General features: G+C 43.7%; 1 protein-coding gene across 2 annotated transcripts in view; it reads left to right on the top strand.

The window, feature by feature from the left end:
• The window catches only part of LOC118388793 (SLIT-ROBO Rho GTPase-activating protein 3-like), a 69,029-nt gene that overhangs the window by 16,895 nt on the left and 37,985 nt on the right, over positions 1–14,149 (top strand). For both annotated transcript variants that reach the window (XM_035778266.2, XM_035778267.2), the window contains exons 2-4: positions 6,195–6,390; positions 10,767–10,929; positions 13,285–13,347. In XM_035778266.2, the coding sequence (XP_035634159.1) occupies positions 6,195–6,390; positions 10,767–10,929; positions 13,285–13,347 (422 nt within the window). The remainder of the gene's footprint in view (positions 1–6,194; positions 6,391–10,766; positions 10,930–13,284; positions 13,348–14,149) is intronic.

The following is a 14,149-nucleotide window of genomic DNA, read 5'->3' as shown; positions in this document are numbered from 1 at the left end:
CCATACAACTCTATGTACAAGGACTACTTTTAACATTTCCACTGACATTTTTTACAAAAACGAATTTAGTACAACAGTGCAGATGCAAACTTTGGTAACGGAATTATGGTAAATTATGGTTTTCCCAAAACTTAAATATCGGCTCCATTTCTTGTTCACAAACTACAGTTTTGGCAAATCGGTTAGGACATCCACTTTGTGCATGACACAAGTAATTTTTCCAACAATTGTTTACAGACAGATTATTTCACTTATAATTCACTGTATCACAATTCCAGTGGGTCAGAAGTTTACATACACTAAGTTGACTGTGCCTTTTTTAAACAGCTTGGAAAATTCCTGAAAATTATGTCATGGCTTTAGAAGCTTCTAATAGGCTAATTGACATCATTTGAGTCAATTGGAGGTGTACCTGTGTAGATATTTCAAGGCCTACCTTCAAACTCAGTGCCTCTTTGCTTGACATAATGGGAAAATCAAAATAAATCAGCCATGACCTCAGAAAAAAAATTGTAGACCTCCACAAGTTGGCTCATCCTTGGGAGCAATTTCCAAATGCCTGAAGGTACCACGTTCATCTGTACAAACAATAGTATGCAAGTATAAACACCATGGGACCACGCAGCCAGACGCCCTGTCTCGTAGTGATGAACGTACTTTGGTGCGAAAAGTGCAAATCAATCCCAGAACAACAGCAAAGGACCGTGTGAAGATTCTGGAGGAAACGGGTACAAAAGTATTTATATCCACAGTAAAACGAGTCCTATATCGTCATAACCTGAAAGGCCGCTCGGCAAGGAAGAAGCCACTGCTCCTAACCGCCATAAAAAAAGCCAGACTACGGTTTGCAACTGCACATGGGGACAAAGATCATACATTTTGGAGAAATTACCTCTGGTCTGATTAATCAGAAATTTAACTGTTTAGCCATAACGACCATTGTTATGTTTGGAGGAAAAAGGGGGAGGCTTGCAAGCCGAAGAACACCACCCCCATGCTTCACGGTTGGGATGGTAGCATCATGTTGTGGGGGTGCTTTGCTGCAGGAGGGACTGGTGCACTTCACAAATTAGATGGCATCATGTGGCAGGAAAATGTAGGTATTTTGAAGCAACATCTCAAGACATCAGTCAGGAAGTTAAAGCTTGTTCGCAAATGGGTCTTCCAAATGGACAATGAGAGAATTTGTGGGCAGAACTGAATAAGTGTGTGCGAGCAAGGGGACCTACAAACCTGACTCAGTTACACCAGCTCTGTCAAGAGGAAAGGGCCAAAATTCACCCAACTTATTGTGGGCAGCTTGTGGAAGGCTACCCAAAATGTTTGATCCAAGTTAAACAATTTAAAGGCAATGCTTCCAAATACCAATTGAGGGTATGTAAACTTCTGACCCACTAGGAATGTGGTGAAAGAAATTAAAGCTGAAATACATCATTCTCTCTACTATTATTCTGACATTTCAAATTCTTAATATATTGGTGAGCCTAACTGACCTAAGACATGGAATCTTTACTAGGATTAAATGTCAGGAATTGTGAAAAACTGAGTTTAAATGTGTTTGGCTAAGGTGTACGTAAACTTCTGACTTCAACTGTATATGCATAGTCACTTTAACTATACATTCGTGAACATACTACCTCAATTGACCCGACTAACCAGTTCCCCTGCACATTGGCTAACCAGGCTATCTGCATTGTGTCCCGCCACTTACCACCCGCCAACCCCTTTTAAGCTACTGCTACTCTGTTTATCATATATGCATAGTCACTTTAACCATGTCTACATGTACATACTACCTCAATCAGCCCGACTAACTGGTGGCCTCGCTACTGTATATAGCCTCGCTACTGTTATTTTTCACTGTTGTATTCTGTGTGTGACAAACTTTGATTTGAAAAATGGATTCAAAGGGAAATCCCTCTGCTGGTGACTTGCTGAATATGCAATTCTAAAGGAGGGCTGTGATCGGTTTTCAGTGTTAAAGAGTCATATCATTAAAAGTACAGAGCCCCCTCTGGAAATTTGACGTGTTTGAAGAGTATATTTTTATAAACAATATGCCCCAAAAATAAGCTAAATCTAACAGAGAGTAGTTTTGAGAGATTAATATTTGTAATGTTGAATAAACGTGTGTAATGTGTATTTTATAATATAGACATACTCCGTATTTGAGAGAACGCTATAAAGAGTATAATAACACTAAGATGTTGTCTGTACCTGTTCATAAGGTCTTACAGGAAACATGTATAGGTCTAAAAGGGGCCTAAAATGTGATACGAATGTAAAAAGCATATTGAACATCCTTCCTCCCAATGCAGATCCAATATGAGAATTGCCAGAACAATCTGAGATTCCAAAAATGTTCCACTCCCACTGGTTTGGAATGCACCCATTGATTACCCTCCATTATTTGATTTTCCACTTAGATGTTCATTTATTATAAATTACCCATAAACTGATAGTTGGATGTGGGAAGTATTATGTTTACACAATAAGAGGAAATCATGTTGTTTGATGCTCTATTTTTACACATGGGGTAGCGAAGCTGGCTGGCAGCAGGACCGTCATTTTCCCCCACTGACCCTCCTTTCAGCAGCACATACAGTTGAAGTCGGAAGTTTACATACACCTTAGCCAAGGCTATTAATTGTTTATCGAGAGACTCAGATTGTGGTCCAAATGGCACCCTATTCCCTATGTGGTGCACTACTTTTGACCAGCGCACTACATAGGGAATAGGGTGCCATTTGAGACGCAACCTCAAAGTTGCCCTTGTCCCAGCCCATTATGCTAATAAACAGAAGGGCTGCTGGGAGGGAACGGAGCACAGAAGTGGAACACAGAAGTGGAACTCTGGGCCAGGCTAGTGGAGTTGCATCCAGGGTTCCTTATCCAGGCAGCCATGGAGACCACGAGGGATACATTTCCAACAAGCCGGCCAAGAAATAGAAGGCACACACTTTTACTAACACACACACACACACACACACACACACACACACACACACACACACACACACACACACTTGCTATTTTTGTGCTGCTTTATTCATCAATACAAAAACCCCATTGAGAAGTAAACAAAAGTGCCTTTTATATGCAAGGGGCAGTATAATCTGGTTCATTGATGCGTTTTCTAAAGACTTCCTGTCTGTTTGCTGGGTAGTGCATGATGGGTAAAGGCTGCCAAGCTGGAGACTTGGAGGGGTTCAATCATGATCTCCATATTGCTTAATCACTTGGACTGGTTCTGTTAAGGGAATCAAGAGAAAAGATCAGTTCATCACCACATTATGGAAATGCCGTGGACCATCTGTTCATCTACAGAATCTAAAATCTTGAATACTGTTGTTTTTTTACATTATTATTTGGTTATTTGTATTGTGCTACTAACTGCGCTGTAAGTGAGTCATTGGATTTTACAGAGCTGCATGTGTGTGAGTGAATGTCAGTCTCTCTGTGTGTGTGTGTGTGTGTGTGTGTTCATGCAGTAGGAGCCTTTAGACGCGAGATGCATGTCTGGCTGATTTAGGCAGACAGGATGGAGAATAGGATGTAGGTCAGGGCAGCCTTCTGAGATCGACACGTTGTTCTGCAAGTTTGTCATTTTAAAATGGCACACATTCTTTGAATTACACGCTTTCGGCGGTTTCGAAACTATGCTCATTTTCGAAGTCAAAGAATGGGCGAAAATTGCAATCATTTTTGGTCAGCATTCTTCAATTATAATCAAAATACCTCTTGAGTGGAATAATGAGTTAATGGCGTATGGCTAAATTTAACCTAAAATAACACACAAGAACCCTTTGCAGTCTCACATTGCCATTGATTTAAGTGTATCTTTTAGCAGCATATCAAACTAGGGTTGGGCGCTTTTCATATCGTCATACCGTCCTTCTTTCATCCCGGGATATACGGTATTACCGGCTTTGTACACAAGGTGTTCCAATAAATGCCTATTGGTCATCTGTTACCAGAATGCTAACAAGGTTAGCACAAGTAATAGCAAATTTCCATGGAGGCTGCTAGCTAAATAAGCTAATGAATGCCAAAGAAAATTAACGAATTTGCATAGACAGGCAATCCAGCTCATAAAGTTATACATATATAGGTAGGAGCTACGGAATGTAATTTTTGGTGAGTTTGGACAAGCGAAAATGAACAAGCGACATTATGCAAATTAACAAAGTTTTGACGCATGCTTGTTAGAAAGAAGAACAGTACTGGCTCTGGAGCAGCATGTGTACACGCTGTGTCTGTGTGGAGTCTGGATTCGCCAGGGCAACAGGCCTACCTGCTCTGTTCAGAGAAGAGGAGGGATGAGGGATGAGAACTGTCTGAGAACGCAGAGGAGAAAAAAATACTATTAAATTAAGATACTTGTACAGCTGCCACTAACTCATACGAAGGGCTTTGACTTCTCAAACACGGCAGAAAGCTAACACAATATGATGCCCCGTCACTTTATTAATTCAGCTACTTACGTAGATAACGAGCAAGGTAAACTTAGGGGTCATGGTTAACACACAATTCTGTGTTTTTCACACAGGAAAAAAATGTCAAATGCGTAAGTGATATCTTGCTGCCTTTTAACACAGATGTAAAATGCTTCTTATTGTAATTTCTGCTCTGCATCAGACACATTTTGTGCTTCAGTTGCACTTTTCCACTCAGATGAGAATTCACGAACCGTCATTCTATGGGCAGACAATGCTCTAACTGATGTGTAGCTACTTTTCTCTGTGTAGCCAGCCTACTTTTCTCCTGTAAAATGCAATATTAACTTTAAGAAAAACATTAGGAAATGTAGCTGGCTACATTATTTCAATGTTAAACATTAGAAATATAAACGCCATGCATTGTTTTTACGAAAACATATCTTGCTTTTTCATTTCATCGGGGCGGCAGGGTAGCCTAGTGGTTAGAGAGTTGGACTAGGAACCAGAAGGTTGCAAGTTCAAACCCCCGAGCTGACAAGGTACTAATCTGTCGTTCTGCCCCTGAACAGGCAGTTAACCCACTGTTCCTAGGCCATCATTGAAAATAAGAATTTGTTCTTAACTGACTTGCCTGGTAAAATAAATAAAAAAATTAAAAAAATTGTAAACTCATTTACTTGTGTGGCTGCCAGCCAAATAGCGTTGCGCTTCTGTTGTCTTCTGATGTAAATTAAGCATTATTTTTCTGCCGAATGTGTTGCACTAATGTATTTTATGTGAAGGAAAACTATAGTTGCACATCCCTGATTTACTCTATTGAAGCAAAAAAAACACTGACTTTCAATATAAAACGCGACCCCTGTCAATACACAGCTGGAATCACCTGCTCCCGTTTCTGCTGTTGTGCTATTTGTAAACAAACACATGACTGGCTCAACTGTTCTGGGGAACTGCGGTACGCTTCATAATGTAAAATAATGTGACGGGTGAAATGAAGAACATCATCTGCTTTATCTCCTAACGTATAGCACAAGTTGACTGCAGGTATTTATTTAAGCAGCTAAAAAATATACATTTATTGATAAACTTCAAATAAATAGTTTCAACAGTATTTCCAAATACCCCGGTATACGGTGTATTTGGTGAACCGTCCAAGCCTATACTATACGCTATAATATTTGAAGAGGTTACCAATAGGAATATTAACAGAGCTTTGCATAGTAATCATCAATATGTATGCACTACTGAACACCTGTATATCCAAAGCCCTCACATCAGCAGAGCCACACCAGTGCCACAGTGGCTTACTGTGACTTGAGTCTCTAAAAGATGATTTAATGTAATGAGGCTTGTGATCTATATGGGCTGACACAGTGTGAGGGGGGGGGATGCTGATATAGTCTGCTCTCTCTCTCTCTCGCTGTGCTGGCTTCTGGCTCACAACCCTGGCCTGAGCAGGCCAGCACCTTAGCTACAGTATTCAACAGCAAGCATGGAGAGCCCAGAATAACACATTATAGACAGTGACACCCCAGCAGGAAGCGTAGAGCACTCTCCATAGGCGGAGGAAAGCAAGATCCAACACGTGCACGGCACACACACTTTAAACATTTATTTGGAGAAATGTGTTTTTGTTTGTTCTCTTGTATGTACCTTTTGCCTCCTGCCTGCCCACCCTTACGACCGCAAGACACGTTTACCTTTTTCACACTGCCCCTCTTTTGAAGGTGTGCTTTCCTCCTTTCTAATTGGCAGAGATCCGTAACCAGTTGGTGGAGCAGTTCCGGTGTCTTGAGCAGCAGTCGGAGTCCCGGCTACAGCTTCTGCAGGACCTACAGGAATTCTTCCGTCGCAAGGCCGAGCTGCAGTTGGAGTACTCCCGAGGCCTGGACAAACTGGCCGAGCGCTTCTCCGGCAAGATACGCTCCTCCAGGGAACATCAGCACTTTAAGTGAGTATTGTTGTGTTGTGTGTACGGTCTGTCTGGTAACCCTGTAATTGTGCTATTGTCTTATCGTAGGACTGTATGATAAACAGAAATTATATATACTTGACAAATATAAATGCAACTTGTAAAGTGTTGGTCCCATGTTTCATGAGTTGATATAAAAGGTCCCAGAAATTTGCCATCTGTAAGGAAGGTGTATTTCTCAACAATTTTGGGCACAAATTTGTTTATATCCCTTTTAGTGAGAATTTCTCCTTTGCCAAGATAATCCATCCACCTGACAGGTGTGGAAAATCAAGAAGCTGATTAAACAGCATGATCATTACACAGATGCACCGTGTGCTGGGGACAATAAAAGGGCCTCTAAAATGTGCAGTTTTGTCACAAAACACAATGCCACAGATGTCTTGAGAGCGTGCGCAATTGGCATGCTGACTGCAGGAATGTCCACCAGAGCTGTTGCCAGATAATGTTAATTTCTCTACCATAAGCCGATGTCGTTTTTGAGAATTATGTAGTATGTCCAACAGTATGCAGTATGTCCAACTGGCCTCACAACCACAGCCCAGGACCTCCACATCTGGCTTCTTCACCTGCGAGATTGTCTGAGACCAGCCACCCGGATAGCTTATGAAACAGTAGTATTTTGGTCTGTAATAAAGCCCTTTCGTTGGTAAAACTCATTCTGATTGGCTGGGCCTGGCTCCCCAGTAGGTGGGCCTGGATCCCCAGTTAGTGGGCCTATACACACACACAGAGAGACACACATATATATATATATATATATATATACTGCTCAAAAAAATAAAGGGAACACAAATAACACAATGTAACTCCAAGTCAATCACACTTCTGTGAAATCAAACTGTCCACTTAGGAAGCAACACTGATTGACAGCTCATCCAGGATGGCACATCAATGCGAGCTGTGGCAAGAAGGTTTGCTGTGTCTGTCAGCGTAGTGTCCAGAGCATGGAGGCGCTACCAGGAGACAGGCCAGTACATCAGGAGACGTGGAGGAGGCCGTAGGAGGGAAACAACCCAGCAGCAGGACCGCTACCTCCGCCTTTGTGCAAGGAGGAGCAGGAGGAGCACTGCCAGAGCCCTGCAAAATGACCTCCAGCAGTCCACAAATGTGCATGTGTCTGCTCAAACGGTCAGAAACAGACTCCATGAGGGTGGGGGTTATGCTTACAGTCCAACACCGTGCAGGACGTTTGGCATTTGCCAGAGAACACCAAGATTGGCAAATTCGCCACTGGCGCCCTGTGCTCTTCACAGAGGAAAGCAGGTTCACACTGAGCACATGTGACAGACGTGACAGTCTGGAGACGCCGTGGAGAACATTCTGCTGCCTGCAACATCCTCCAGCATGACCGGTTTGGCGGTGGGTCAGTCATTGTGTGGGGGCATTTCTTTGGGGGGCCGCACAGACCTCCATGTGCTCGCTAGAGGTAGCCTGACTGCCATTAGGTACCGAGATGAGATCCTCAGACCCCTTGTGAGACCATATGCTCGTGTGGTTGGCCCTGGGTTCCTCCTAATGCAAGACAATGCTAGACCTCATGTGGCTGGAGTGTGTCAGCAGTTCCTGCAAGAGGAAGGCATTGATGCTAAGGACTGGCCCGCCCGTTCCCCAGATCTGAATCCAATTGAGCACATCTGGGACATCATGTCTCGCTCCATCCACCAACGCCACGTTGCACCACAGACAGTCCAGGAGTTGGAGGACGCTTTAGTCCAGGTCTGGGAGGAGATCCCTCAGGAGACCATCCGCCACCTCATTAGGAGCATGCCCAGGCATTGTAGGGATGTGGGCTACCCGGGCGGCAGGGTAGCCTAGTGGTTAGAGTGTTGGACTAGTAACCGAAAGGTTGCAAGTTCGAATCCCTGAGCTGACAAGGTACAAATCTGTCGTTCTGCCCCTGAACAGGCAGTTAACCCACTGTTCCTAGGCCGTCATTGAAAATAAGAATTTGTTCTTAACTGACTTGCCTAGTAAAATAAAGGTAAAATAAAAAAATTAATAAATACAGGCACGTGGAGGCCACACACACTACTGAGCCTCATTTTGACTTGTTTTAAGGACATTACATCAAAGTTGGATGTAATGTGGTTTTCCACTTTAATTCCACTGGTTTTCCACTTTAATTTTGAGTGTGACTCCAAATCCAGACCTCCATGAGTTGATAAATTTGATCTCCATTGATCATTTTTGTGTGATTTTGTTGTCAGCACATTCAACTATGGAAAAAAAAGTATTTAAGAATATTTCATTCATTCAGATCTAGGATGTTATTTTAGTGTTCCCTTTATTTTTTGAGCAGTGTATATATGTATATATATATACACACACAGAGACGCATACACACACCCACACACACATAGAGAGAGAAACACACCCACACACACACAGCGAGAGAGAGAGAGGGACACACACAGAGACAGACATGTCCTTATTTACTATTGCACTTGACCTGACTATGCAGCCCCTTGCTTGACATCCTCCTTGGCTTTTTGAGTAGCTTCCTCTATGGTCAATTGGTTTTAGTGGAATCTGGAATATGGATGAGATACCGTGTAGACTATCAGAGAATACATGGATCATTCTCCCCTCTTTCTCTATTCTCCTCTCCTTCTGAATTTTCCTATCTTTCTCTATTCTCCTCTCTCGACACCCCATTGTCCCAGTTGCACCCTCCTCACATTAAATGGCAATCATTATTTCTGTCTTTCAAAGGTGTGATTCAGAACTCACCGAGTGCTGCACTCACTTGGCTGCTAGAATCTCCATGTTTAATAATTCCATCCATGCCCTCCCTCTTCTCCCACCCTCGCTCCAGAGCGCTCTCTCTCTCTTTTTATTTCCTCAAACCTTCAGTGGTCTCCTTCCCTTTTTATCAGTTTTGATATTTTCAGGTTTTCAAGTTGCTCGAGAAGAATGCATGCATGGGGAAAAGGGTCATTATACCATCTCCAGTTCCGTGCAGTGCAGATCACTGCAGTGTTGGTCCCCTGCTGGTAGTGGTCTGTTATCTGCAACAGACAGCTCAGAGACAGCTCTTAGAGTATATAACCTCTATAAGAACTTCTTAGACTATAATTCTGCCAAGATAGTTTACTTTGATTCAGTGCAGAGCTACTTGCTGGGTCGGGCCCCAATTGAGTTCCTGAAAGCCGACTGTATGTCCAGGATCAATCATTCACATCCTCCACCACAGATAGGGAAGCTATGGGGACTTTCTATTCAAAGGATGCTGGATGAAAAGGAAGGACCTGACGAGAGCCCCAGAGGTGTGGGCTGTGGAGTAGCCTAGGCTACCCGGAGCAACATATTAAAGCTAGTCTCTTTTAACTATCCACGCCAGGAACTTCTTTCCTTATTCTTTTTATGGTCTGTTTTGACATCTTTTCACTTGTATGGTTGGAGAGACTGGAGTCAGGTGCCCCCAGAGTGGGAAAGATTTTGAGCAGTCTATTTGAAATGGAAGGCAGTCAATTCAGGAAGTAAATTCTCATACAATAATACAAAAACAAGTTTTGCAATCACTTCTCTATACACTGAAAATTAAATGCAATTTAAAAAAAATTATATATAATATTTATTATTATTTGTTATTATTTTTCATTCAAATCCCTTCTTGAATTGACTGCCTTCAATTGTAATTGACCCCAACCCTGACTTTGAGAGACTGACTGAGATCAAGACTCTTCTCCTGTGGAAGACTCTGATATGCATTATGATGTGTCAGTAATAATTAAGGAGAGGAACCTCGAACTGTACACTATTATCGTTTCATTATAACAATTACATCGCATTAAAGAAACGTGCGAACCGTCCTCTTGAAGCAATGTCATGCAGTTTATTCTGAGTGGTGTCGTGCTATATGACTGGTTAGCTTGCTGTCGTTGTGCAGACTCCTCCTAAGTCACTTGTTCGTTACTCAACCTGTGGTTATTGATGGGTTTGTAGAAAAGACTAGAGGTTCCTTATCAAATAGGCTTTTGATTGTGATATGCAGAGCGGTGCATGGTTAGCAAAATGTCATAATATAAAAGATATCTCCCCCCTCACACAATGTTACTTCAGTCAGCATGCTCAGCCCAAGATGCCTATCTGACTGTGGTGGTGAGACTTAGTTTCCTTCTTTCACTGTGTGCTACTTCCTTTTCCTCCTCTACAGGAAATGAAGAGTATGTGATAAACGTATGTCTCCATCTCCACATCAAAGCTTCATCTCACCTACAGGCTTTCATTGAACGACACCTCACCTTCTCTGCTGTTTATTTCCACACTAGTATCGGCTAGCTAAACGATAGTGGGGACAAGCAATAATATTGGTTACATTAAATCCCCCCCCCTCCCCCTGTTATTTCCAGGAAGGACCAGAACCTGCTGTCGACAGTGAACTGTTGGTACTTGGTCCTGAACCAGACAAGGAGAGAGAGCAGAGATCATGCTACTCTCAGCGACCTCTACAACAACAACGTCATCTTCCGCCTGGCACACGTCGGAGAGGATGTCATCAGACTTTTCAAAAAGGTCAGGACCCCCCCCCCCCCACACACACACCACAAGCACATGCACACAGAAGCTGGAGGAGGACGCAGGTGATACAGGGAAAGGAATTTGAAGGAGGGAAAGATGAAGTGGAAGCACATAGGGGTGATTACACACACACGCCTGGGATATTAACCTACAGTATGTGCTGTCAGGCTGGGCTAGTACCAACCCTGTCTACCTCTGGATGGCAGACCTACAGCTGAGAGATGTGTTCCCCACCTTCAAATGTATTTTCTTCCCTTTCTCTGTGTCACCTGCTCCCTCCTCCAGCGTTTCCTGTTCTTCACAGCATCTTTGTCTTTCTAAAGTGGTAAAGAAGCGACATCTGGTAAACAAACTACAATTATAATCTCAGCTTCTATCCTGCAATTTTCATGTCATTAAATGACTGAAGGATACATTGCTGCATGAAATGTCCCTGTTAATCTTCACCTAAGTATACACATTAGCTATAGCCTAGGACCCATCAGAGCTATAAAGCATGTCTCAGAGAGAGAGAGTTAGAGCAGAGAGTGGCCATGGTTCAGGGACTACAGTATGATGGAACGGTCTGGCTGGGGGAAGCACAGATCAGTATCGATCCACAGCAACCGGCTGAGGTCTCACATGATTTATGTCCTCTGGGAATGGATATGCTGTCAGGAGGAGCCGTGATGAGGCTGGGTTACTCTTTCCTGGTGGGTTGTTCCTGCCTGGTGGGCTGAGTTGTTCCTGCCTGGTGGGCTGAGTTGTTCCTGCCTGGTGGGCTGAGTTGTTCCTGCCTGGTGGGCTGAGTTGTTCCTGCCTGGTGGGCTGAGTTGTTCCTGCCTGGTGGGCTGAGTTGTTCCTGCCTGGGTGGTTCCTGCCTGGTGGGCTGAGTTGTTCCTGCCTGGTGGGCTGAGTTGTTCCTGCCTGGTGGGCTGAGTTGTTCCTGCCTGGTGGGCTGAGTTGTTGCTGCCTGGTGGGCTGAGTTGTTGCTGCCTGGTGGGCTGAGTTGTTGCTGCCTGGTGGGCTGAGTTGTTGCTGCCTGGTGGGCTGAGTTGTTGCTGCCTGGTGGGCTGAGTTGTTGCTGCCTGGTGGGCAGTTGCCTGGTGGGCTGAGTTGTTGCTGCCTGGTGGGTAGTTGCCTGCCTGGTGGGCTAAAAGTTGTTGTTGCTGCTGCCTGGTGGGCTGAGTTGTTGTTGCTGCTGCCTGGTGGGCTGAGTTGTTGTTGCTGCTGCCTGGTGGGCTGAGTTGTTGTTGTTGCTGCCTGGTGGGCTGAGTTGTTGCTGCCTGGTGGGCAGTTCAGAGAGAGGTGGCTGAGTAATTGCCTGTTGTAAAATGATACAATCTCTCCCACTGCTGTTGAGTTGTGGTGTAAAGTCTGTTACAATGTCAAGGATGATAGCAGTAGCACCATCTATGCCAGGGTTCCCCAACTGATGGATTTGTTCCACAGGTGGTATTATTTGGCCCCTCACATTTTCTGAGCAAAAACAAAAATGTGTCATGGTTGCAACCAACCATCTAAGGGCAGTCACATGGTCGTGACTGTAAAAACACCAGGAAATCAGATCCAAGTTATTTTAATTTTGCAAATCTGTCCTCAGGTATTCCCACACCAAGAGACCAATGTTAGCATGGTTTGAAATTGTTATTTTAGTCATATGTTATATCTGTTTGGGCTTTTTGAGGTCAATTTTCAGTCTACAAATGATTTGTAATTATGTTCCGGCCCGCCAATCATCCGCTCAACAAAAATGGGCTGATCCCTGATCTATGCATTCCATACCACATACCATCCGGGTTCAATGTAGAAGCAAATATTGTGCAACATGAATATACTAAACTAAAAATAATGTTAATGAATACTGTTTTAAGTTGTTCTTATATGCGTAAATGTAGTGTTGCTGCCATAGCACCAATCTCTGAGGAAAGTGGAGTTCATTAGGCCTAACTCACTGCTGCTGGGCATAACAACCCATGGCCGTTACAACCTACCACCACTGACGCCTAAATACTGCTCTTTTAACCTGTAACACACTCTGTAGTGTATTACTGAAGAGGAAAACCGTTTCCTACTCTTACAGGATTATTTAAACCACTCTGCCTTCCATACTTCCTCGTCTATTAGCTGCCTGCCTGTACACAGCCCTTTTCATAAATGGAGAGAAACAACATGTCGTGGTGTTCAGTCATCTCTCCCATACGAACACGTCAAAGGGAAACGCGTCTCTTCCATACAGACACATAATCCCAGGGAAAGCAATGTATTCATGCCTCAGGGAAACAACCAGGTCTGTTAATGGTAAACATGTTCTTCCTGTCACCTGTGAGATTGATTTGCACACTTCATGCTTCCTCTGCTTCTTTTCAGAGCAAAGACATCGGGGTGCAGATGCACGAGGAGTTGGTAAAAGTCACGAATGAGCTCTACACTGTGAGTAAACATCTCATTCGCTCGCTCGCTCTCTCGCTCGTCCTTCTTTCTTTCTGTCTCTCTCTGTTGCCTCTCTCGCCCCTCTTTCTTCCTCTCGCTCTCTCTCACCCCTCTTTCTTTCTGTCTGTCTCTCTCTCTTGCCTCTCTCTCTTTCTCTTTCTCACGCTCTTGGCCTTGCTCTTTTTTTCTCTCTCTCTCTCTCCTTCCTTTTCTCTTCCCCAATATCTTTGTACTGTAAAGTGTCTCCTTCCATCCACTCCCCATGTTTGTTAGTTAGCCTCCTGAAGCTTACGCCATTCCGCTAGACCCACCTCAGACCCTCTGACTCTCTGCTCTGTTGTCTCTGGGTTGCCCAGGATCTGCCCAGAGCAGAATAGCTTTATCAGCACTCCAGCAGCACAGCCTAGCTGCACAGGTCATTTCTTTCTGCCCTGGAGGACATTAAGAATTTGCATTTTTCCTCCCGCTGTGAGAGAAGTTGTAGTTGAAGGAGAAACTGTACTTGCCATTGGCTCTGCTCCAAGCCGACTCAGCAGTTTCCACTGCAGTGGAGGTCTGCTCGCTGCCAAGGTGCGTCGTCACATATTTACATATTCAGCCCATGCTACACAGATCTGTTGTTAAAGTTAATTGGCATCCTTCTCTTCTGTCTGTAAATTGAATGTGTACCGTGAAGTACTTACTCACGAGCCCTTTCCCAACAATGCAGTTAAAAAGTAAGAACATTACAAATGGATTAAAAGAAAATAGTAACACAATAAAATAACAATAGCGAGGCTATATATAAGTTGTATACAAGGAG

The sequence above is a fragment of the Oncorhynchus keta genome, chromosome 10 (assembly GCF_023373465.1).
Source record: "Oncorhynchus keta strain PuntledgeMale-10-30-2019 chromosome 10, Oket_V2, whole genome shotgun sequence".
NCBI lineage: Eukaryota > Metazoa > Chordata > Actinopteri > Salmoniformes > Salmonidae > Oncorhynchus > Oncorhynchus keta.
This window is presented reverse-complemented; position numbering and strand designations above follow the sequence as displayed.